This window comes from Oryx dammah, unplaced genomic scaffold (genome assembly GCF_014754425.2).
Source record: "Oryx dammah isolate SB20612 unplaced genomic scaffold, SCBI_Odam_1.1 HiC_scaffold_1, whole genome shotgun sequence".
NCBI lineage: Eukaryota > Metazoa > Chordata > Mammalia > Artiodactyla > Bovidae > Oryx > Oryx dammah.
The window spans coordinates 16,851,325-16,878,133 of NW_024070185.1; the positions used below are offsets into that span (position 1 = coordinate 16,851,325).

The 26,809-nt window shown below is 39.7% G+C and overlaps 1 protein-coding gene across 1 annotated transcript; it reads left to right on the forward strand.

Annotated features, from left to right (window-relative positions):
- Positions 1-9,209: 9,209 nt before the first annotated feature.
- On the forward strand, positions 9,210-9,743 carry LOC120862013 (60S ribosomal protein L23a-like). Its single transcript, XM_040237992.1, has one exon. It carries the CDS (start codon positions 9,212-9,214, stop codon positions 9,686-9,688), a length of 477 nt encoding a protein of 158 aa, XP_040093926.1. The 5' UTR covers positions 9,210-9,211; the 3' UTR covers positions 9,689-9,743.
- Positions 9,744-26,809: the final 17,066 nt, after the last annotated feature.

The following is a 26,809-nucleotide window of genomic DNA, read 5'->3' on the forward strand; positions in this document are numbered from 1 at the left end:
TTATTTAGATCTTCTTTAATTCCTTTCAACAGTTTTTGGATTTTTTCAGAGTACAAGTCTTGAAGTGCCTTTGTTAAGTTGATTCCTATGTGTTTTAATCTTTTTTAAAGTTCCTCATGTTAGTGGGGAAAGCTTTCCATTTTTCTTAAGTACAATAGTAACTGTTGGGTTTTTGTATATGCCCTTTCTCAGTTTCATTTAAATTTTCTAATATATCAGCATATAGTTGCTTATAGTAGTCCTTTATCACTCTCTTTATTTGTGCAAGTTCTATTGTGATGTCTTCTTTCATTATTGATTGTAATAATTTGAGTCTTCTCATTTCTGGTCAGTCTAGCTAAACTTCTATCAATTTGGTTGATCTTTTCAAAGAATTCAACTTTTAGTTTTGTTGATTGTCTCTATTTTTAATTATTTTTTAAAGTTTATTTTAAATTGAATGATAGTTGCTTATAATATTGTATTGGCTTCTGCCATACATCAACTTGAATCAAGAGGTATACATATGTCCCCTGTCTTTTGAACCTTCCTCTTACCTCCCACTCCTTTAATTCTTTATTTTACTTCCACTCTGGTGTTTATTATTTGATTCCTTTTGCTTTCTTTGGGTTTAGTTTCCCATTAAAATTCTGGTTTCTTAAGGTGGAAGGCAAAGTAACTGATTTGAAATCTTTTCATATAGCGATTTACAGTATTATTTTTACTCTAAGCATTATTTTAGGTGCATCCTATAAGTTGTATGTTGTGTTTCCATTTTTATTCATCTCAAGGAATTGTTTCCTTTTATTTCTTCTTTCACCTGTTTGTTATTTAGGAATGTGTAATTTAATTTTCACTTATTTATGAATTTCTTAAATATTCTGCTGTCTATAGTATAGTACCATTGTGGTCCGAGAACATTCTTTGTATGGTATTAGTCCTTTTAAATTTACTGAGGATTGTTTTATGACTTAACTGCTCTATGAAAATGTTTTATGATCTGCCCTAGAAAATATTCTATGTGTACTTGAAAAGTATATGCATTTTCTTAGAAGTAGATGTATTTTCTTGCTGTGTGGAGTATTCCATAGATGTCTATGAGGTATAATCACTTCATAGTTGAAGTATTGCACTTCTTCTTGGTTTAATGACTTGTATCTATTATTGAAAGTGTGGTACTGAAGTCTCCAGCTGATTGTTGAATTATTGTCTACTCGATTCTGTCAGTTTCGCTTTGTGCATTTTGGTGTTTTGGTGTAAGATGCGTGTTTGTTTATAATCATTTTGTCTTCCTAATGGATTGACCCTCTTACCATTATAAAATATATTTCTTTGTCTCTAGTAACAACTTCTGTTTTAAAGATTATATTGTCTGATGTTGGTGTAGCTGCTCCAAATATCTTTGAATTAATGCTTACAGAGTATCTCAGCTTGCTTCCTTTTGCTTTCAGCCTCTTTGGTCTTTGAGTTTAGTGTGTGTCTTGTAGGCAGCATATAGTTGACTCATATTTTCCCCCATTCTTCCAAATGTAAATGGAGTGTTTAATCTATTTACATTTAATTCAGTGACTAATCACTAATAAAATAGGATTTTACTGTGTGATTTTTCTTTTTATTTCCACTACAATTGTTGCTTTCTTTTGTGTTAAATATTTTCTAGTCTAATTGCCCAGATCATTTCTTTGATTATATCTTTTGAATTGTGTTCTTACTGTTTATAGTAAGGATTACAGTTACCATTTTAATTTGTGACAATCTAGTTCAAATTAAAACTAATTAATTTCAGTAGTATTCAGAAAATTGCTCTTGTAAATCTCCCTTTCTGTCATTCCTTTTTAACACTACTGTCATATAAATTGCATCATATATTATAAACCTATAATTCAATTTTCTAATTCTAGCTTTATTTTATCATCTCTTAGAGATTACAAAAACATATTTATTCTTTTGTATATTTTCCTGTGAAATTACATTACCAGTGTTCTTCATTTATTCATGTGGATTCAGATTACCTTTTACTATCCTTTTCAGACTTGAAGAATCCCTTTAGGATTTCTTGCAAGATAGATCTGCTAGTGACAGATGCCGTCAGAATTTATCTGTGTGTGCTAATTCACTTCAGTTTTGTGCAGTTCTTTGTGACCCTGTGGGCTGTAGCCCACCAGGCCCCTCTGTCCATGGGATTCTCCAGGAAAGGATACTCAAGTGGATCGCCTTGTCCTCCTCCAGGGGATCTTCTTGACCCAGGGATCGAGCCCACGTCTCTTACATGCCCTGCATTGGCAGGTGGCTTCTTTACCACTAGTGACACCTGGGTTTATCTGGGAATGTCTTAATTTCCTCTTCATTGTAAAGCAGAGTTTAGCTGGATATAGAATTCTTGGTTAATAGTTTTTTTCTTTCAACACTTAGAGGTGTCATTTCACTGTTCTCATGGTTTCTGATGAGAAGTCAGCTTTTATCTTATTAAGGATTCTTTAAACATGATGCCATTTTTCTGTTAATACTTTCAAGATTTTCTTTTTGTCTTTGACTTTGATCAGTTTGACTGTGGCATGTCTAGGTGTAACTCTCTGTAAATAAATTCTACTTGCAGTTTGTTGAGCATCATGGATGTATGGATTAATATTTTACATAATATTCAGGAAGTTTAAGACAATTATTTCTTTAGTATTTTCTGCTCCTTTCTCTTTCTGTACAACTCACATTATGTGTATATAGGTCTCTTTGATGGTGTCCCACAGACATCTGACATGCTGTTAATTTTTCTTGGTTCTTTTTTCTTATCCACAAACTGAATAATCTATTGATTTGTCTTTAGGGTCACTGTTTATTCTGCTAGCTTACGTCTGTAGTTGAACCCCTTGTTTGTGTAATTTTTGCACCTTTTAACACCAGAACTTTGATTATTTTTCTATTTCTCTTTATTGGTACTGCCTATTTGATGAAACACCATTTTCACACTTTCTTTTAATTCTCTAGACATTGTTCCATTAATTTTTAAACACATTTATAATAGCTGATTTAAAGTATGTGTCTTTTGGTCCTCAGTCACCCAGTTGTGTCCAGTTCTTTGTGACCCCCATGGACCATAGCATGCCAGGCCTCCCTGTCCCTCACCATATCCCAGAATTTGCCCAAATTCATGTCCATTGCATTGGTGATGCCATCCAGCCATCTCATCCTTTGATGCCCTCTTCTCCTTCTGCCCTCAATCTTTCCCACCATCAGGGACTTTTCCAATGAGTTGCCTGTTAGCATCAGGTGACCAAAATACTGGAGTTTCAGCTTCAGCATCAGTCCTTCCAATGAATGTTCAGGGTTGATTTCCTTTAAGATTGACTGGTTTGATCTCCTCACTGTCCAAGGGACTCATAGGAGTCTTCTCCAGCACCGCAGTTTGAAGGCATCAATTCTTTGGTGCTCAGCCTTCTTTACAGTCCAGCTCTCATAACCATGTGTGACCACTGGGAAGACTGTAGCCTTTATCATACAGACCTTTGTCAGCAGAGTAATGTCTCTGCTTTTCAACACACTGTCTATAGGTTTGTCATAGCTTTCCTGCCAAGAAGCAATCATCTGATTTCATGCCCACAGTCACCATTCACAGTGATCTGAAAGCCCAGGAGAGGAAATCTGTCACTACTTCCACCTTTTCCCCTTCTATTTGCCATGAACTGATGGGGCTGAATGCTGTGATCTTAGTTTTTTTTAATATTCAGTTTTCAGCCAGCTCTTTCACTCTCCTCCTTCACCCTCATCAAGAGGCTCTTCAGTTCCTCTTAACTTTCTGTCATTAAAGTGGTATCATCTGCATATCTGAGGTTGTTGATGTTTCTCCCAGCAATCTTGATTCCAGCTTGTAACTCATCCAGCCTGGAATTTCTCCTGATGTGCTCAGTGTATAGGTTAAATAACAGAGTGACAACAGACAGCACCATTGCACTTCTTTCTTAATCCTGAACCAATCAGTTGTTCCATACAGGGTTCTAACTCTTTCTTCTTGACCTACATACAAGTTTCTCAGAAGACAGGTAAGATGGTCTGATATTCCCATCTCTGTAAGAGCTTTCCACAGTTTGTTATGATCCACACAGTCAAAGGCTTTATCATAGTCGGTGAAACAGAGGTAGATGTTTTTTTCTGAAACTCCCTAGCTTTCTATATGATCCAGTGAATGTCGACAATTTGATCTCTGGTTCCTCTGCCTTTTCTAAGCCCTGCTTGGATGTCTGGAAGTTCTTGGTTTGCATAGTGTGGAAGCCTAGCATGCAAGATTTTAAGCATGAGGAGATGAGTGGAATTGTCCACTGGTTTGAACATTCTTTAGTACTGCCCTTCTTGGAAATTGGGATGAGGATTGACCTTTTCCTGTGGCCAGGGTTTCAGTCCTGTGGCCACTTCTGGGTCTTCCAGATTTCCTGATATATTGAATGTAACACTTCGATAGTGTCATCTTTTAGGATTTTGAATAGCTCTACTGAAATTCCTTTGCATCCACCTGCTTTATGGACAGTGGAGCTTCCTAAGGTCCATCTCACTTCACACTCCAGAATGTCTGGCTCTGGGTGACTGACCATACCATTTGGTTATCCGGTTCGTTAAGATTTTTCTGTACAGTTCTGTGTATTCTTTCCGTCTCTCTCGATCTCTTCAGCTTCTACTAGGTCTCTACCGTTTCTGTCCTTTATTGATTTTTTTCTTTAAAAGACCAAAAGTCTGTGTCTATTAAGTCCAAAATTTGGGCTTTCTCAAGAACATTTTCTCTTGGCTGCTTTTTTTTTTCCTGTTTGTGATAGATTTTCCTGCTTCTTTACATGTGTCATGACTTTTTTTAGAAAACTATTCAGTTAAATAATGTATTGAAATAAATCTAACAGCAGATAGATATTTATTTTTTGCTAGGTTTTTGTTAATTTTTTTCTTGTTGCTTCTTACTTGTTTACTGTTTTTTCTGATATAATCTTGTAGATTCTATATTGTTTCCACTGTATGGATACTAAGTTCTCTGGTGGCATTTTAAAAATTCTTTTCTTTTTAATCTGGGCTTCCCTGATAGCTCAGTTGGTAAAGAATCTGCCTGCAGTGCAGTAGACCCCGGTTCAATTCCTAGGTCAGGAAGATCTGCTGGAGAAGGATAGGCTACCCACTCCAATATTCTGGCCTGGAGAATTCAGTGGACTGTGTGGTCCAAGGGGTCACAAAGAGTCAGACATGACTGAGTGACTTTCACTTCACTTTTAAGAGTCACCCTGTATCAACACAATTTAGTTATCAGCCAGTGACTTAGAAAAGTTTCTTAAATGCCTAGGGGATCTTTGTGAGAAGGCATGCCTTCCAAGTTGTTGTTGTTTATAAGACGGTCTTAGCTTTTACTTCCATTTTGTGCAGGATTTCAAGGCCAGCTGTTAATGAGTTAATGGGAACTTCTCTTTTCCAAATCTTTCTTGGGTCACCTTTTATGCCCTAGAAATACATCAGAGCTTTTCAAAGTTTCTTGTGGTCCTCTGGTTTCCCCAAGATTTCCTTTTAAATTTCTAGTCAGGTTCTTGTTTACCCAACTGAAATCATAGCCTTAGGTAGCTGCCATGTTGCCACCCAGGTGCTACTGCTTCGAGAATACTCCAGGGGATTGTTGTTGCCGTTCATTCACTCAGTTGTGTCCGATTCTTTGTGACCCTATGGACTGCAGTACACCAGGCTTCCTTGTCCTTCACTATCTCTCTGTTCAAACTCGCATCCATTCAGCTGATGATGCCGTCCAACCGTTTCATCCTCTGTCACCCCATTCTCCTCTTGCCCTCAATCTTTCCCAGCATCAGGGTCTTTTCCAATGAGTCAGCTTGTTGCATCAGGTGGCCAAAGAATTGAAGCTTCTGTAGTCATTCCAGTGAATATTCAGGGTTGATTTCCCTTAGGATTAACTGGTTTGATCTCCATGCAGTCCAAGGGACTTTCAAGAGTCTTCTCTAACACCACAGTTCAAACAAGAGTTCTTCGACTCTCAACCTTTTTAATGGTCCAGCTCTCACATTTGTACATGAAAAACCGTAGTTTTGACCATACGGACCTTTGTCGACAAAGTGATGTCTCTGCCTTTTAAAAGGCTGTCTTGATTGGTCATAGCTTTCCTTCCAAGGAGTAAGCGTCTTTTAATTTCATGGCTGCAATCATCATCTGCAGTGATTTTGGAGCCCAAGAAAATAAAATCTTTCACTGTTTTCATTGTTTCCCTATCTATTTGCCATGAAGTGATGGAACTGGATGCCATGATCTTAATTTTTTGAATGCTGAGTTTTAAGCTAGCTTTTTCACTCTCCTCTTTCACTTTCATCAAGAGACTCTTTAGTGCCTCTTCACTTTCTGCCATAAGGGTGGTGTCATCTGCATATCTGAGGTTATGCAATCTGGTTTCTCCCAGCAATCTTGATTCTAGTTTGAACTTCATCCAGTCCAGCATTTTGCCTGAGGTACTCTGCACATAAGTTAAATAACCAGGGTGACAATATACATACTCCTTTCCCAATTTTGAACCAGTCTGTTGTTCCATGTCCAGTTCTAACTATTGCTTCTTGACCTGCATACAGGTTTTTCAGGAGGCAGGTAAGGTGGTCTGATATTCTCATCCCTTTCAGAATTTTCCAGTCTGTTGTGATCCAGACAGTCAAACGCTTTAGCATAGTCAGTGAAGTGAAGTAGATGCTTTTCTGGAATTCCCTTGGTTTTTCTATGACCCAACAGACATCGGCAGTTTGATCTCTAGGTCCTCTGCCTTTTCTGAATCTGGAGGTTCTCGGTTCGTGTAATGTTGACACCTAGCTTGAAGGATTTTAAGCATTATTACCTTGCTAGCATGTAAAGTCAGAGAAGGCAATAGCACCCCACTCCAGTACTGTTGCCTGGAAAATCCCATGGACGGAGGAGCCTGGTAGGCTGCAGTCCATGAGGTCACTAAGAGTCAGACACGACTGAGTGACTTCACTTTTACTTTTCACTTTCATGCATTGGAGAAGGAAATGGCAACCCACTCCAGTGTTCTTGTCTGGAGAATCCCAGGGACGGGGGAGCCTGGTGGGAGGCCGTCTATGGGGTCGCTGAGTCGGACACGACTGAAGCGACTTAGCAGCAGCAGCAGCAGCATGTAAAGTGAGTACAGTTGTGTATAGTTTGAACATTGAACTCAGGCGGGGGGATAGGTTTTTTATTTTTTCTCTAATAAGCTGAGTTCTGTGTCAAATCAAATACTGACTGCCCCCTGAGAATAGAGATTTTTCCAGAGAGCTGGTTGTTCATACAAAATATTGACTGTGCTCTAGGGATGATGTTTTAATGTAGCTCTGAAAGAGGTCTGTCCTTTCTGTTGGCTACCAGGCTCCTATTGTTTATTTATTTATTTTTACAGCTATGATACTACTAAGCTTGGGGAGAGAAGGCGGTGGGAACAGCCTGAAGCTAAAATGGTGGGGACCACACTCTCTTACTGAGGTTCGAAGTTTCTCTTAGACAATTTTTAGGTTTTTTTTTTTTTCATTTGGCTTTGGTTAATTTTCAGAGTTTTGAAATGGTTGGATTAGTTATTTCACCAGTATTTTTTATTGTTTTTGTGGGAAGGTTCTTGTCTTGCCATTGCAAAAGTCTGTCACCTCTGGGATTCTGTGTACGTTAAAGAATAATGGCAAAGAGAAACCAAAAAGAGCCTCTCTAAGAGAAACATTATCTCTTTTCTTCCAGCTTCGTCTTTTTCAGCATCTCTGTCCTGTCTTTAGGTACTCTCTCCAAACCCCCATGGTGGTCTCTTTGTGATGATTTACTGTAGTGAGGAGAGTCTTTTCTTGGGTACCTGGGCACACGTAGATTCAATTTGCAGCTCTGCAATTTCTTGAACCTCCATTTCCTCATATAAATTGGTGATCCTCATAGAATCACAATGAAGATTAAATGAGAAAACATTTAACAAATTTATACCAAACCTGTAATACTAGGTACACAATAAATTATTAAGATACAAGTTATTAGTGTTTACTTGGTTCTTTCCATTTATCCCTTCTTATTGACCTGTCATATTGAGTTATGGTATAAAAATAGTAATTAAGGGGTTTAGGAAAGTAACTAATAGAAGAAAGATAATGAAAAGAGGACCATGTCTTTCCTTTGCTGTGTGATCTTAAGCAAGTTATTTAGTCACTTTGAGCCTTAGTTTCCTCACGTTTTAAATGAGAATACTATAACAGTATGTGTCTGTTACAGTAGATTCTCTGTTCACTGAGAATCAAATGAGTTCATGACATTGAGGCTTGAGGAAGCTTTGCACCATGCACACTCTACAAAAATATACAGTGGTCTTTAATTTATGAAGATAAGTGCCTGGCTCTTGGATTAGCTTCATGGGATTAAGTTTAGTATTTTTTCTTCTCAGAAAATATAAACACAAAAATGTAAAATAAGCTGTCTTTATTTGTGGCACCATTTCCCTCCATCCCTGGAGTCAGATAAGTATTCTGTCATATTTATCTATGTGTTGCAGATGACATTTATTCTTCATAGATTTTGGATTTAATATTTTCATTTAATTATTCACTTTGTGATTTAGGCTAAAATAGAAGAAAAAGTCATTTATGAACACTGTAGCAGTCAAAATATGTATGTGAACATGGCAATAAATACTCTTAAGAAGCTGAGAGACCAAGGTAATTTCTTTTCAATTAAACAGGAAGATAAACACTTGTGATTAACACCTAACACTGAACGTGTTTTCTTCATTAGCAGGGTTATTTTTAGATATTCAATGAAGTGTATGTTTTAAATATTCTCTGGAGTAAAATGTGCAGGTGGCATTTTTTGTTGTTGAAAATAACCAGTTAGATTTGAAATTAGACATGTAAATATAGCCTCACTGATGAGTTATCACTGATATATTTATATTTGATTTCTGAATATAAAAATAACTCACTTCCATGCGGAACAGTAGTTCTCAACTTTTAAAAAAGCATTATTGTCCCCCTAATAAACCTATTTTTTCTATCTCCCCCAGTAAAATTAAGTACTGAGTGATAATATTTTGTCAGTTGAGTTGAGTTTTGGAGAGCCACACACCATTGTGATATCTAAGATTTTTCTCATTCCTCAAGAGCCAATTTTACTCCTTTGGAAACAGTATGATACCCATTGAGGATACATGGCAATGAGTTCAAATAATACAGAAAAACATCTTTTTTAAAACAAAACACTTTTCATGAAGATGGCGCCGAAGGCGAGGAGGGAAGCCCCTGCCCCTCCTAAAGCTGAAGCCAAAGCAAAAGCTTTGAAGGCCAAGAAGGCAGTGTTGAAAGGTGTCCATAGCCACAAGAAAAAGAAGATCCGGACGTCACCCACCTTCCGGCGGCCCAAAACACTGCGGCTCAGGAGGCAGCCCAAATATCCTCGGAAGAGCGCCCCTAGGAGAAACAAACTTGACCACTATGCCATCATCAAATTCCCCCTCACCACCGAGTCAGCCATGAAGAAAATAGAAGACAACAACACACCGGTGTTCATTGTGGATGTCAAGGCCAACAAACACCAAATCAAACAGGCTGTAAAGAAGCTCTATGACATTGACGTGGCTAAGGTCAATACCCTGATCAGGCCTGACGGAGAGAAGAAGGCATATGTTCGACTGGCTCCTGACTATGATGCTTTGGATGTTGCCAACAAAATTGGGATCATCTAAACTGAGTCCAGCTGGCTAATTCCAAATATAAAAGTTTTCACTATAAAAAAAAAAATAAATAAATAAAACAAAACAAAACAAAGACAGCTGTCTTCCAGATCTCTCATACTTACCCTTCTTTACATGACTACAGAGATGTGTAGAATATTAATGACCACACTCCTTCTATGTATAGTATGTCTCACTTTTCTTACTTAGGTATCATAAAAGCCTTTAGTCAGTTAATCTGGAATCCATGTTCATATTTAGATCTATATCATACTTTTTATTGACTGCATGAAGCTCTATATTGTATACAACCTATATTGTAAATATTCTGTTATATATCTATAATATAGATCAACCAAACACTTTTGGATATTTAGATTGCTCACATTTTTCGAGTATAAACTGTGATAAATATATGTGAACTTATTTAAACCTGAGCTTGTGCTTGCAGAAAAGGTCTGTCTGCATGTTTAAAATTGGTAAATATTGTTAACCACCCCAGAAACGGTTTGCCCATTTAATTTCCCTACCAATAATGAAGTATGGTTTTCCTTACACTTTGCCAAACTTTCTCATTTATCCTGTTTCAAAGTGTGAAGATATAGTAAAAAAAAAAAAAAACAGTTATCTTAATATTTTTAATTACTATGAAGTTGAAGACCTTTATTTTTCTTTTTATAAATTTGCTCTTTGCATCCTTCTGCCCCCACTTCCGCTTTTTAAATTGTCCTGTTCATTTGGGACAGCCTTTTCCATATTCTCTTTTAATATGCTGCAGATATTTTCTTCAGTTTGTCACTTGTGTGTCAGCCTTATTTATAAAGTTTTTTTTTATAATATAGAAGTTATTTTCAAAACATAGTCAATCCATTCTGGCTTCTAGGATTTGTGTCATGCTTTGAAAGGCTATTCCATTCTCAAGAATATAAAAACTGTTCATCAGTGACCATTTCTTTATGGCATTTTTTTAATGTACAATACTTTAAGTAGACATAAATGCATGTATTAAAATATAAGATCTCTTAGATTAATATTTTCATGGCATTCTAGCTTTTCTCCCTTTTCCTCATGTTAAATATAGCACATAGAAATAGAACATGCAGGTCTAAGTACATAGTATAAATATTCCCAATGAAAATAGAGATGGTTTGCAAGCTGTTACAGTTGTGGTAAATGATGATGTAAAACCCACTCCCTTATATGGAATCTATAATACAGATCCACCAACACATTCGGTTACTCAAATGGCTCAAATTAAACATCCTCTATCCAGGAGTCAACATGGACTCATTTTCGCAAATGTGATACCCTGACCTTTTTAGTAGTTGAGTACATTTAACTTTTTCCCAGTTCGGAATTGATTCTGAAGATGTTTGTTCTCACAGGTTGGTGGATGTTTTAAAATAAAAAGAAGTATCTTACTACACTAGAGACATTTTTGTGTTCTGTATGTTTTTATGAAGTAGTCAAAAGTAATTCATCATCTCAGGAGAAAAGTTCTTGTGTGTTTTAGATATGTCTGGAAGCAGTAACGATAATAAGACAACTGAATTGAAAAAGAATGAAATGAAAAATGGTAAGCTTACTGTGATAATCGTACGCCTTTGTAATTATGACCTTAAAGGGAAAGTAAATTTTTATTGCCAAATTCAGACTTAAATTGAAGAAAGTAGGGAAAACCACTAGACCATTCAGGTATGACCTAAATCAAATCCCTTATGATTATACAGTGGAAGTGAGAAATAGATTTAAGGGACTAGATCTGACAGAGTGCCTGAAGAACTATGGACAGAGGTTCGTGACATTGTACAGGAGACAGGGATCAAGATCATACCAATGGAAAAGAAATACAAAAAAGCAAAATGGCTGTCTGGGGAGGCTTTACAAATAGCTGTGAGAAGAGAAGAGAAAAGCAAAGGAGAAAAGGAAAGATATAAGCATATGAATGCAGAGTTCCAAAGAATAGCAAGGAGAGATAAGAAAGCCTTCTTCAGCGATCAGTGCAAAGAAATAGAGGAAAACAACAGAATGGGAAAGACTAGAGAGCTCTTCAAGAAAATTAGAGATACCAAGGGAACATATCATGCAAAGATGGGCTCGATAAAGGACAGAAATGGTATGGACCTAACAGAAGCAGAAGATATTAAGAAGAGGTGGCAAGAATACACAGAAGAACTGTACAAAAATGATCTTCACAACCAAGATAATCATGATGGTGTGATCACTCACCTAGAGCCAGACATCTTGGAATGTGAAGTCAAGTGGGCCTTAGAAAGCATCACTGCGAACAAAGCTAGTGGAGGTGATGGAATTCCAGTTGAGCTATTTCAAATCCTGAAAGATGATGCTGTGAAAGTGCTGCAGTCAATATGCCAGCAAATATGGAAAACTCAGCAGTGACCACAGGACTGGAAAAGGTCCATTTTCATTCCAATCCCAAAGAAAGGCAATGCCAAAGAATGCTCAAACTACCGCACAATTGCACTCACCTCACACACTAGTAAAGTAATGCTCAAAATTCTCCAAGCCGGGCTTCAGCAATACGTGAAACCATGAACTTCCAGATGTTCAAGCTGGTTTTAGAAAAGGCAGAAGAACCAGAGATCAAATTGCCAACATCTGCTGGATCATGGAAAAAGCAAGAGAGTTCCAGAAAAACATCTATTTCTGCTTTATTGACTATGCCAAAGCCTTTGACTGTATGGATCACAATAAACTGTGGAAAATTCTGAAAGAGATGGGAATACCAGACCACCTGACCTGCCTCTTGAGAAATCTGTATGCAGGTCAGGAAGCAACAGTTAGAACTGGACATGGAACAACAGACTGGTTCCAAATAGAAAAAAGAGTATGTCAAGGCTGTATATTGTCACCCTGCTTATTTAACTTCTATGCAGAGGACATCATGAGAAAGGCAGGGCTGGAAGAACACAAGCTGGAATCAAGATTGCTGGAAGAAATATGAATAACCTCAGATAGGCAGATGACACCACTCTTATGGCAGAAAGTGAAGAGGAACTCAAAAGCCTCTTGATGAAAGTGAAAGAGGAGAGTGAAAAAGTTGGCTTAAAGCTCAATATTCAGAAAACGAAGATCATGGCATCTGGTCCCATCACTTCATGGGAAATAGATGGGGAAACAGTGGAAACAGTGTCAGACTTTATTTTGGGGGGCTCCAAAATCACTGCAGATGGTGACTGCAGCAATGAAATTAAAAGACACTCCTTGGAAGAAAAGTTATGACCAACCTAGATAGCATATTCAAAAGCAGAGACACTACTTTGCCGACTAAGGTCCGTCTAGTCAAGGCTATGGTTTTTCCTCTGGTCATGTATGGATGTGAGAGTTGGACTGTGAAGAAGGCTGAACACCGAAGAATTGATGCGTTTGAACTGTGGTGTTGGAGAAGACTCTTGAGAGTCCGTTGGACTGCAAGGAGATCCAACCAGTCCATTCTGAAGGAGATCAACCCTGGGATTTCTTTGGAGGGACTGATGCTAAAGCTGAAGCTCCAATACTTTGGCCACCTCATGTGAAGAGCTGACTCACTGGAAAAGACTCTGATGCTGGGAGGGATTGGGGGCAGGAGGAGAAGGGGACGACAGAGGATAAGATGGCTGAATGGCATCACGGACTCGATGGACGTGAGTCTGAGTGAACTCCGGGAGCTGGTGATGGACAGGGAGGCCTGGCGTGCTGCGATTCATGGGGTCGCAAAGAGTCGGACACGACTGAGCTACTGAACTGAACTGAACTTTGGTTTGCTACAGCAGCTTTTAAATTGTTATGAAGGATCAACAGCATGCTTTGTACGCATATATCCTTTATAAAAATTAGTATAAATTGGAGATGAAAAAGTGGACTTTTAAATAATATTTGGGTTGAATTCTCAACTTTTTTTTTTTTTGTAGTTAATGTATGTCTAGTCAGTAAGTCGTGCTGCTTAAATTTGCAAACTCTACCTGCATTGGAACACCTGGGAATCTTCTGGAAAATGCAGATCCCGATCAGCAGGTCTGAGTACAGCCTCAAAATCTGAATTTATAACAATAAAGAAGGTAGAGAAAATATTTGAATTTGATTGTGTTTTTATTAAAACCAGATGGCTGTGCTTCTCTTTAGAAAAAGTCTCCAATATAAGGATGGAAACAATGTTGAGGCTTTTATAATCTCCCAGTCCTTCTCATAACAAAAGGATTTTTCCTTTTACAAAAAAGTTTGCTAAAGAGTGTCTAGTAAATTCTGCCTGAGTTTTTAGAAATAGAGTATCCTTGAGAGTTCATTAGAGTGAGGACATCTGGGACTGGGTTACTGATGTTGGAAAGAGATTCTTTTTGAACCTGAACTCTTTTGCCCTTGTGAGAGTCATCATTTTCCCCATCATCTCCTGCTTATAAGCTTTTGTACTATTCTTATCTGAGTAAATATTAAGAATTGTTAAGCAAGATTTCAAACCAGAAAACCTAGTTGTGTCAACTGCGCTGTGTGTCTTGGTCATGTGTCATTATTTTTCTGAACCTGATTTAACTCATCTGTAAAAATGAAGTCAGTTCACTTGCCATTCTGGGTTAATATAAAGTTTATTTATTTCGATTCCACATTTTTTTATTTTTAAAACTTTTTTTTTTTTTTCATTTTTTGGCTGTGCCTCGTGGCAGGCATGCAGGATCCTCATCTCCCCTACCAGGGATTGAATCCACACCCACTGTACTGAGAGTGCAGAGTCTTAAGCACTGGACCAACCAAGGAACTCTCTAATGTAAAATTTAAATCAGTGTCCTTAGAATGGTTTTTGGTGTGTCTAATATGCACCAGCTTTTACTGATGTAATTCTTACTTTCCCGTCTGTTGCTCAAAGCTTAGGATGCCACGTGGTCCAGGGGACAGTATTGATTTGTTGTTGTTAAAGGGTACAAAGACTTGGACTCTTTGAGGCTATCATCTTACTTAACGTTAATCAGAATTCTGCTGTTTCCGATCCAAAAGGGTTGATAGACTCTAACCTTACCATCTCTTAAAAAAAGGAAACATGCTATTTGAATTGTATTGAATGGCCTTTCTTTTTCTCTTAGGACTCACAGGAATTATGCTCTACAGACATCTCAAAGACTACCTTCTAACTGAAGAACAGTTACGTGAAAATAACTACCCCCAGCCCAACCCTGAAAAGCCAGGAAGTATTCTTTTAACCCCAGGCATGACAAAAACTCGTGTAAATGATCGTAAGTATATGGATCTGAAAATGACCCTTTCTGTGTACTGGGACTGGAGCCATAAGTGTCCCAGTGTTCCGATATTTTCCAGTGGACCCAGGAGTTGTGGCCAGTGTCATTAAACCACAGGAGAGAGCATGGCTGCCTTCCATTTGATCTCCCTTTCTGCTTCATTTTGTTCCTAGTCTCCAAGTGCTTTAGTACCTAGTCAATTTTACTAAATCTTCTTAGTAACCACTTCAGGTAAGTACTGTTGCTGCTGCTACTGCTGCTAAGTCGCTTCAGTCGTGTCTGACTCTGTGCGACCCCATAGACGGCAGCCTCCCTTTATACCAGTGAGGAAACTAAGGGTTAGGGAGGTCAAATTATTTACCAGAGATCACTCAGAAAGTAAGTGGTAGAACCAGGATTTGAACCTAAGGAGTCTGCCTCTGAAGCTCCTGCTTCCTATGTACCCCTGTACACATGTAGGCAATGCTGTTTTGTGCACTTCATACCCTTTCACTCAGAATTCTTATAAAAAGACTTATAATTAATTATTTTATATTTTCTCCAAATACTGGGCATAGTTAGTTAATATATTTATACCTATTTCCTCCCCTTGCAAAAAAGAGATAGCAAGGGAGTATTTAATGTTAACACAACTGTCAAATCTTAGGTCCATCAGAGTTTGAAATGCACTTATATAAATATTTTTCATTGGTTAGAAGATATTTATCTTCATCTTTTACATCTTTAACTTCTGTCTTGGGATTATTTTCACCATTTGTTTTACCTTTTCTTTAAATCCTCTCATTGGCAGGCAGTACACCTAACAGTTAAGAACCTGGACTCTGAAGGAGGAAGTTGGGCAGATCTGGGCCGGGATGTTGGATCAGTCACAAGTGACCCTCCCAGACTCTAATGAGATGATGGTCGCTACCCCCATCAGGTTCTTATGAGAGTCAGTAAAAACTGTGCAGCTGAACTGCTTGGCACAATGCTTGCTTCATAATCTCATAAAAGGCACTCAAATAAGAGTTGTCACTGTCCTCATCACCATCAGAACCAGCTTGAGGGTTATTAATAAAAACAAGTACTCATAAGTGGGCCTAAGGACTTCCGTGCTGGTCCAGTGCAGGGTGTTCGGGTTCGATCCCTGGGTGGGGATCTAAGGTCCCACATGTCACATGGACATGAGCAAAAAAAATTAAAACAAATGGGTCTAGTGAAAAAGCCCAAACATACTCTCAGTGACTTAATAACCAGATCTCTGTGTCTAAAAGGAAGGCTGCTGTCACTTCAGTCGTGTTCCACTCTGTGCGACCCCATAGACGGCAGCCCACCAGGCTCCCCCGTCCCTGGGATTCTCCAGCCAAGAACACTGGAGTGGGCTGCCATTTCCTTCTCCAATGCATGAAAGTGAAAAGTGGAAGGGAAGTCACTCAGTCGTGTCTGACTCTTCACGACCCCATGGACTGCAGCCTACCAGGCTCCTCCGTCTATGGGATTTTCCAGGCAAGAGTACTGGAGTGGGGTGCCATCGCCTTCTCCGAAAAGGAAGGCACAGGTCCTAATTCAGGAGTTGCTATGGACTAGTGAAAGTGAAATTCGCTCAGTCATGTCCAACTCTTTGCGACCCCTTGGACTGTAGCCCCATGGAATTCCCCAGGCAGGAATACTGGAGTAGGAAGCCATTCCCTTCTCCAACTATGTACTAGAGTGGATGACAGTTCAGGTTGGCGACAGTCAGATTGTGGTGCTGAAACCACAGCTGCCTGGTGGAGGGTTGCCTCTGGAGTCAGTCGGGAGGAGGCCTGTTTTGAGCCGCGTCATTCCTGATGCAGGAGATGGCTCACCTGTAAGCACTCCTTCACACAGTCCTGTTCCTTTCCCTGGTACCTTGTGATCACGCTGAGTCTGTGCTCATGCCCGGATCAGGAATGCAGGCGCAAGGCCCTGCACTCCGGTCCTCATTTTTCCCGCCATCTCTTCAGGAATGATTCTCCTCTTCTAGCTTCTAGGAAGACCTGCTGTCGATGTGGGAAGATCTATGGTGTGGCTTCTACAGGCAGACACAGCAGGACAGAGGAATGTCACTACCACTTTGGCCGAGTGTTGAGTCATAACGGTGAGTATCTGGTGGTTCCGTTTCATTTATTTGACAAGCCGAGCTGGTGCCAAATCAGTAGAAAGGTGGGATATTCAGTTCAATATGTATTTGTTAAACACAACCTGGTAGAGAGAAACTGTTGATCATGAAGTTGCCATTATAAACACCCACTTCTGACCATCACTTCTTAACTTAGTTGGAGCTCGCTGGCTCAAGAGGCATGTCTGTGACGACTCTTGTGCCTTTTTAGGACCTCAGTTCAAGCAGCTGGGGCTTCCCAGGTGGCGCTAGCGGTAACGAATCCTCCTGCCAATGAAGGAGACATAAGAGACTTGGGTTCTGTCCCTGGGTTGGGAAGATCCCCCTGGAGGAGGGGAAATGGCAACCCCCTCCAGTATTCTTGCTTGGAGAGTCCCAGGGACAGAGGAGCCTGGTAGGCTATAGTCCATAGGGTCACAAAGAGTCACAGCTGAGCTTACACATATATCAGGCAGTTACCTGCTGACTTTACCTGCTTATTACAGGCCAGCATTAATTTCTTTGCTAACAGCTTTGAGTCCTTGCCCCTACCCCACCCTGAGAGAGAATGAACAAACACTTGATGCCCCGTCCTGGCCCCCATATTCCCCTGCAGCTCAGTAAACTCCCAACAACCCTCTCAGATGGTGATTTTTCCCTACTCGAACCAAAAAACCTGGGCACTGTCATCATTTCCCTCTGGCACACTTTTTATTTTAACATTTTTATTTATTCATTCATCTGTTTAGAATGCAAAGGTTTTTCTTTGGCTGTGCCACATGACTTGTGGGATCTTGGTTCTCTGACCAGGGATTAAACCCCGGGGGCCACAGCAAAAGCGCTGAGTCCTAACCACTGGGCCACCAGGGAATCCCCTGGTGAGCCCTCTCATCTTAGAGTGGCCACATCCCACTTTCTCTGCCTCTGAAGCGTCTCTTCTGCCCCTCTGCTGCCCCTGCCAGAGCCACACCATCCTCACTTCCATCCTCAACTGCTGCAGTGTCCTTCTAGGCTCACTCTATCTGCTCTGCCTTTTCCTGTCTTCACCGCCCCTCCCCAGTCTACTTCTCACCCAACAACCCGAGAATAATTTTTACATCACAGTTCTGTTTACCTTACACCTCTGCTTTCATGAACATTCTTCAGTGACTTTGTCAACCCTGCCAGATTTGAGCTCTACCCCCCGGCCAAATCTGTACCCTTTCCATGGTTATCTTCATGCCACACTGGCCACCTCAAAAGGTGCCTTCTAACCTGCTGTCTCCTGTCCCTTTCACACAGCTGCTTTCCTCTTGTCCTTTGTTGTTGATCAATCACTAAGTCATGTCTGAATCTTTGCAACCCCATGGACGGCAGCACACCAGGCTTTCCCGTTCTTTACTATCTCCTGGAGTTTGTTAAAACTCACGTCTGTTGAGTCGGTGATGCCCTCCAACCATCTCATCCTCTGTTGCCCCTTCTCCTCCTGCCCTCAGTCTTTCCTAGCATCAGTTTTTTTTCCCCTAGTGGGTCAGCTCTTTGCATCAGGTGGCCAAAGTATTGGAGCTTCGGCTTCAGCATCAGACCTTCCAATGAATATTCAGGGTTGACTTCCTTTAGGATTGACTGCTTTGATCTCCTTGCTGTCCAAGGGACTCTCAAAAGTCTTCTCCAGCACCACAAATCTCATTCCTTAGGTCTCTGCTTAAATATGATCTCCTCAAGGTTCTTTCCCAACCCCATAATCTAAAATAGTGCCTCCCTCCTAAATGGGAAGGAAATCTAAAAAGAAGGAATATATGTATACATATAACTGATTCACTTTGCTGTACAGCAGATGTACTAGCCCAACATTGTAAAGCAACTGTACTCTAATATAAAGTTAAAAATAAATAGGTTGTCCCTCTTCTATCACAACATGCTGCCAGTGGCTTTGGTAGCACATGACTGCATTTTGTAACGATTTAGTAATTTATCTGCTGTGCCTGAAAGACTGCAAGGTTTTGGAGGGTCCATCCCTCTTTTTTTTCTCCCCATCATCAGGCTGTCACTTAGCTTGGTACCTAATACATACAGACCGTAGGTAGCTATTTGGATAGATGGTGAACAGATGAATCATTTATGTAGATATAGACATGAGTAGAAATGCTATTATCATAATAAGTGGTGTGAATAAAATAAAGTAGGGCAGAGGAAGTAGAGAGGAACAGTGGATATGATTGGATTACAGAAGAAATATAAGAATAAATAATATAGTAAAGATTCCCAGCTGGCTTAGTGGTAAAGAATCCACCTGCCAACGTAGGAGACGAGAGTTCAATCCCTGGGTTGGGCAGATCCTCTGGAGAAAGAAATGGCAACCCATTTTAGTATTCTTGTCTGGGAATTCCCATGAACAGAGGAGCCTTGCAGGCTACAGTGGGTTTGCAAGAGTCAGACATGACTTAGCAACTGACCAACAACAAAGTAAAGATTAAATACCAAAGTAAAGATTAAGTAAACTTAGATTTGACCTGAGTGTTTGGGATTATCTTTAGAGGGTAGGGGGGACTGTAGATTCCAAAAGGGAGGAAAAAGAGGAAGACAACTGCCCGAGAATAAGAGTAGCAGGCTGCGACTGGGTGGGATCATGGAGCAAATGACACCATGAACAGGAGGGGTCTTTGGAGCTGCTGGACCTGAGATCTGGGTCTGTTTTATCATTTACTTCCTCTGAGACCTCGCACAGGTTTCTGAAGCTCTCTGAGCTTTTGTTTCCACATTCGTAGAAAGAGCTTTGCGTGGCAGTTTAGTGAGCTGATGTGCCCATGTCCTGGCTTACAAGCCGTGCTCTGTTAACACTGGTTCTTGGCTCTCTTTCTCATCTCAGGAGAAGGTAAGATAAAGCTGTGAGATGTCGAAATCGGATAAGTAAGCCAGAAGCGCCAGCATGAGAAATCTGCATTTGATCAGTAATGTACAAATGAAGCATTTGAGGAAAATAGTGTAATGAGAACGTGCTTGAAGAAGCACATTTAATCCAACCGCATTTTATAGAAAAGCTGGTGCAGAAATCACTCTAGGCGGAAGGGGTTATAGGGAACATTTGGAAGAACATTTCCTTGGGCCAGAGGGAAGAAGGGCTTGGGGTGGATAAGGGCACAGGTGATGTAGAAGACTGGAGAGAGAGAAAAGAGAGATGAAGGCTTGGCATTGTTGCTGTGAAGATGTGCCTAGTGTCTGGCCAAAGGAGTGGAAGAAGAGGATGCTGCGATTTTGGAGGTCCTGCCAGGGCTGGAGACAGCATCTGTGTTATGGTCTCAGGCCGTGTAACTGGGTGATACTTCTTGGGTCAGATCAACAACTCAGATACAGAAAGGGGGAGGGTGGTGGTTGGAGCCACCACAGGGCTCCAGCAAAGAGAGGAAGAGAGTAGAATTTAGAGAGGATGGCTGAGGGAGAGTTAAGCAGGGTAAAGAAGGGACACGAGGTGAGGAGCTGAAGATCAGGACAGATGATAGGGAAGCGAAGGGAAGAAGGGGAAGGAGGCATTCAGGACATGCGCAGTTATAACTCACCTTCAGAATCCAACCCCTGGCAACTTCCCTGTTGGCCCAGTGGTAAAGACTCTGCCTTACAATGCAGAGGACTGGGGTTTCATCCTGCTCAGAGACCTAAGCCCAGGCACCCCAGCTACTGAGCCCATGTGCCACAACTAGAGAGTCCACGCGCCCTGTGGAAAAGATCCCGCATAATGCATCGACAGCTAAGACCCAGTGCAGCCAAAAAAAAAACCAAAAAACAAAAAAATGTAACCCCCCCACCACCACCCCGAGAATTCTGCTTCCAGGAGTCAGTTTTTCCTGTTTGTTACACAATAGCTAGAAAAGTAACTATACAAAGTAACTATACAGAGTTTTGGACCTTACATCAGATCACTTGCATGGTAAAGTCTTAACTGTCTTTGAGGGTAAGATGCTCTGGGAGTTAGCCACTCTGCCTTGTCAAGCTTGCTCATTTGATTTTTCTTTTTTGTGTGGTTTGCAGTCCCTGGTGGCTTAGAAAGGCGGTACAGCTGTTGCAAAGGTGTTCTTGGATCCTCTGGGTGTCAGGCCGCCAAGGTAGGGCTTGTTGCCCAGAATTCTATTTGTGTCAGAACCAGAGTTGCTGTCTGCTGCACAGACCTAGAGCATCGATGGACATTTGGTCTAATTAATTCACTGATTTTCAGTTGGTGAAATTTTCATGAGCTTAATTCCTCTTGCCAAAATATGTGGTAACTTATTTGGCAATGTTTGTTTCAGCATCATGTTCATAACCAAAAAGAAAACCTAGGGGGCTTTGTGAAGACGTTGGTCAAGGTCCCAGCCCTCGACGGGAATCCCCATGTATTTGCTCTGAGCTGTGAAGTGGTACGTTGGTTGTATGTTTTACCTCGTGTATATGTGTGTAAGGAACTTTCCCAGGCTTTCTCTCTCAGTCCCACATAGCTCTGCAATGCTGATCACATATTTTGGGTGAAGCAACTGTAGCTGAAAAAGAGTTAAGTGGCTTGGCCAGGTCCCAACACTTAGGGCTTCCCCAGTAGCTCAGATGGTAAAGCATCTGCTGGTTGTGCGGGAGACCCAGGTTCGATCCCTGGGTCGGAAAGATGCCCTGGAGAAGGCAATGGCAACCCACACTGGTACCCTTGCCTGGAAAATCCCATGGACAGAGGGGCCTGGCAGGCTACAGTCCATGGGGTCGCAAAGTCAGACTCGGCTGAGCGACTTCACTTTCACTTTCTGCACTTAGTGGATGGAGCCAGGAGTTGGCCGATGATCCTTTTTCTGTTACCTACTGATTCTTTTTATACATCACCACTGTTTGCTCTACTCATTACATTGCTGAAATTACACGGGTGGAAAGTGTTATTAACACTGCTGTTATCCCCCAAACCATTATAAAAGTTTTAATTTTTAACAAACTCTTGTTTATGGAGACAGTAAAATATTTATAGAGATTTATCTTCTTTTATATGAGAATCAGTACTAAATAGTAGGGGGAAAGCAGAACTTGGAATCATGAGACCTGGGAAGCCCCACGGCTTATCAGGCAAGTCTCCTGGATGATCTGATCTGTCAATTATGCGGTTAATGATAATCCCCCAGTGACGGTGAGAATCACATACACTGATATATGACAGAGTGTGTTGTATGTGTCAAACATCATGTGAACAGTCATCTTTAACAAAACATATAATTAAATTTTTATTCCTTGTGGCATATTTGGAAAGCAGATTTGTGGACTATGATATAGAAGAGCAACATACAGTTTCAAACTTAAATTTTTAATTGGAGACAGTTAGAGCTGCTTCTGGCTTAGAAATCAAATTTCACTACCATGTTGTCCCCTATGGTGCCATGTTTATGTAACCATAGTTTGGATTTTTTTTTTCCATTCAACGAGGTTCATAACTGTGTTGTCCAGTATGATATCCACTAGCAAACAAACATGATGTAGCGAACAGAGTAGCTGTTACCAGAGGGAAAGCAGGGAAGGGCAAAATGGGTAAAGAGGGTCAACTGTATGGTGAAGGATGAAAACAACATTTTTGGTGGTGAAGGGTACTGTAGTGTATATAAAAGTCAGAGTATAATGTTGTATACATGAAATTTACATAATGTTATAAACAATGTTAACTTCAGTAAAAAATTTAATTAAGTTGAAAATTCAGTTCTTCAGTCATACTAGCCATATTTCAGATACTCAGTAGCCCCTTGTGGCCAGCGGCTACCCTCTTGGGCAGGACAGAAATAGAACATTTCATCTTCACAGAGGTCTCTATTGGATAGCATTGATCTCTAATGAAAATACTGGTAAAGCCTAAGCCAAGAAAATGAAATTATTTTATTAGCAGAAATATTATTAACATTGAGGGAAAAAATTAAAGCTTGGAACATCTTTGATACGACTGTCAGATCCACTCACTGGCTTTTGTTGGCAAAACTGAATGACGGGATTAAATTGTATATTCTAGTTAGAAATATTCCTTTATTATATCTAAGATGTTAAAGTAGGTTTACTCAATGTGGTGTATAAATTTAGTATCTCTGCCTTTATAGTGCTATACAGCCAAAGGTTTGGAACTTACTCGAGTAACAGTGGTGGACCCCAGCCTCCAGGTGGTCTATGATACATCTGTGAAACCAGATGAAGAGGTCATTGACTATAACACTAGGTATGCATTATACAAGGGGTTTGTTTGGCAAATTATAGAACATTCAGCATGTAGTTTAAGTTTTAGCCTAGGTACCTTTACTGGAGTCAAATTTAGAGCATGAGTTACACTATTTTGTTTATTCAAAATTATTCATGTTCTGTTGAATACCTTGCTAGACTTATGCAGGCACTGTATTAGGCACTGGGTAACTCTTTAAATAAGAGATATGGGCTCATACCCTCATGGTGTCTACATGTTGGAGTAGTAGGTAGGAGGCTAGAGAGAGAGGCAAAAATATTGAATAAACTATTCATTCATTTATTCATTCAACCATTAATAGGTTTCTTCTGAAAATATCATGCTATGCTCTTCCCATTAGATGAAAATTTCTGTAATCCTGTAGACATGTTGTTGAGTATACACAGCTTTTTTTTTTTTTGGTTCAGTGAAACTTCTACTTTATTAGTTATTATTATTAAAGTATGGCATGTTTCCGATCCAAACTCAGTGGTAACTTGAGATAGTATAAGATATGCCTTCAATTTTTAAAAACCTCATATAAAACACCCAATAATATCATTGATTAATGAACTGAATTTCCTAAAGGCATATAAGCCATATGATATAACACATATATGTATTTAAATATAAGATAGAAGACACTGATCTTATTCTAGAATGAAAATTTAGACGTGTTAATTACCGACATGATTGTGTTTGTTTGGTTTTCTTTAAATAACGAATTTTCCAATGGTACTTAACTATGCGTTGTATGTGTGTGTGTACCCACTCCAGTATTCTTGGGTTTTCCTGGTGGCTCAGACGGTAAAGAATCCACCTGCAGTGTGGGAAACCTGGGTCGATCTCTGGGTTGGGAAGATCCTCTGCCAGAGGGCATGGCAACCCACTCCAGTATTCCTGACTGGACAATCCCATGGACAGAGGAGCCTGGTGGGCTACACTCATGGGGTCACAAAGAGTCAGACACAACAGAGCAACTAAGCACAGCACAACACAGCATTTGTGTGTACACGTTTGTACATGGATGTATAAATAAATGTACACGTTATGTATATATGTATGTGAACAAATATGACTTTATACACATATACACATAGATTCTTTACCGCTGAGCCTTGAGAAGCCCGTATATATATTATACACACTATATAGTATATAGTTTATAGTACATATATTACACAATTTGTGTGTATATGTCCATAATTTTGGAGCACAACAAGGCAAAATGGGAGTGAATTAAGAGTTGTGATAAGCTTTGAGAATAATTACAGAGAATTCTAAGAAGCACTTTTTAGCAAATTCCCTCACATTCATAAAAATGTTTGTATACATAAAAACTCAATAAAAGTTCCTGTTATCAGAAAATGCCTTTTGTTACTAATCTCTCTCCTTACCTCATTTGATGTTTTTTTTTCCTACTCATTTTGGCCATATCCTAATAGCCCCATCTATTTTACTCTTTTTTTAAACTTTATTGAGTTATAATTGGCAAAACAATGTACTATATTAATTGTACTCTTATTGGTTCTTGTTCTTCCGTGGGTTTAATGTAATCTTTTCTAGCTCCTTTTTGGAACAAGTCAGGAAATGTTTTGGTAATTACTGATAGTCACAGCAGCAAAATGAGAATTGAAGGGCTTGCATTAAAAACAAAAGAACTTTCAAATCTTAAAAGGTCAAAAGGATTCAATGGATGACATTCTTTAAGAACTGCTTTAAAACAGATCCAAGTACTCTATCCATGATCATTTCCTCTTAATCCAAATATTTGACTATGAATCACATTCCATAATTAAGCCAGATGATGGAGCCAGCTGTCCTTTTTTCCTTATAGGAGACAATAATATTAACATATAGCTTAAGTTGAAAATACCTTTGCAGTATTTTTTTTTCTCCTAATCTGCACTGAGGCACAGCAATAGCCATGTTTCTGAACACTTATTTATAAGTACGTGCTTCATGAAAATCACTAGGATAATCAGGTTTATGCATGTATTTTTATGCATACATTTTCACTAGATTCTCCCAAGCCACTGAAAAGTGAAAGTGAAGTCGTTCAGTTGTGTCCGACTCTTTCAGACTCTTCCTCAGTCCATGGAATTTTCCAGGCAAGAGTACTGGAGTGGGTTGCCATTTCCTTCTCCAGGGGATCTTCCCGACCCAGGGATTGAACCCGGGTCCCCTGTGTTGCAGGCAGGCGCTTTACCGTCTGAGCCAGGGAAGCAATACAGACGGTAGCAGTGTGTTTTTGTCAATGCCAGTCTCTCAGCTCATCCTAAGCCATTAAGATTGGTAATTAATCCTACTTTACAGATGAGAAAACTGAAACCCGAAGGTTAAGTAACTTGTTGAAAGTCAAATATAATAAGTAAATGGCAGAAACATAGCATAGTTCCAACTTACGTTGTCTAGACTCTGCTTAGGGCTCCATTTACTTTTCCATGTTCCCCATGTTTCATCTTTAGCTTTGTCTTAATGTGAGATAGGCTAACTTTACTAAATTGTAATTGACAAAACTCAGATTATACAAAGATGAGAGTTCACAAAGGAGCTTTCTCAACTTGTAATAATGTCTCCTCTAGCCTTACATGATTGATCCAAAGTATAAATTTGCCAAGTTATACCAATATAACCTAATAAAGGGGTAGTTGACAGTCATACGATAAGATCTTTGTTCTGATCATCAAATGTTTGTCTTATTGAGTCAGTAATGTAGTCTAACTGCAACTGATGACATCTACTGAGCTGTATTCTTTACTTACATGCATTGTGCATCTTTTTGGGGCAGGTTTTCTGGTGTGGTTGAAGATGACTTGAAGAACACTAAGACCTCAGTCTGTGATGTGCAAGCCATCTTATTGAACCTCTTCAGTGCTGACACTATACTAATTGGACATAGCTTTGAACACAGTCTCTATGCGCTTAAGGTAAAGAGTTACAGGCTCATCTTCTTACAAAACTCGTGTTAGCCTGGTAGTCATTATTGTGTCATCACTGATGCTTGTTTTCCCCTTTTTTGACAAGACAAGGAAGACAAGAATCACTGTGCTAATAACACTGTCCAACTATGGCAAACCAAAAGCAGTGTAAGATAGCCCGAGTCATTTGGCTAATCAAGATCAGAAAGTCCATCATCAACTGTGATAAAGCCAAAATCATTGTTTGTTTTGACATGATCTTTGATTATCTTTAATGTCCAAATAGATATGACTGAGTTGATCTAACAAGTTGTTATAGTCACATCCTGGAAGATACTTTTTCATGTTAAGCCAGGTACACCTTATAGGTAGGCTTAATATCAAAGATATGCTCATTTTACTTGGCATGATAGACCTGAAGATCTCTCCTTTAATATACCTCTGGATTAAAATGGTCTGGTTTTTTTGCTCCATGTTCTAGAGTTCACACTCTATGGCTCATGCCAGCCACCTGTTTTTGCAAATATTTTTATTGGAACGGAACCGTCACAACCCATTCATTGGTGTATTTTCTGTTGTGCTTTCGCACTGCAGGGGCACTGTTGAGTAGTCATAACAGACGCGGTGAGGGCTGCACGCCTAAGCTGTCTATAATTTGGGACTTGAAGAAAGAGTTTGGTGGCTTTCCCTGGTCTAGAACAGTGCCCTGCG

Excerpts from the sequence above, each read along its gene's own strand:
- LOC120862013 (XM_040237992.1), top strand. The coding sequence starts at position 9,212 with ATGAAGATGGCGCCGAAGGCGAGGAGGGAAGCCCCTGCCCCTCCTAAA.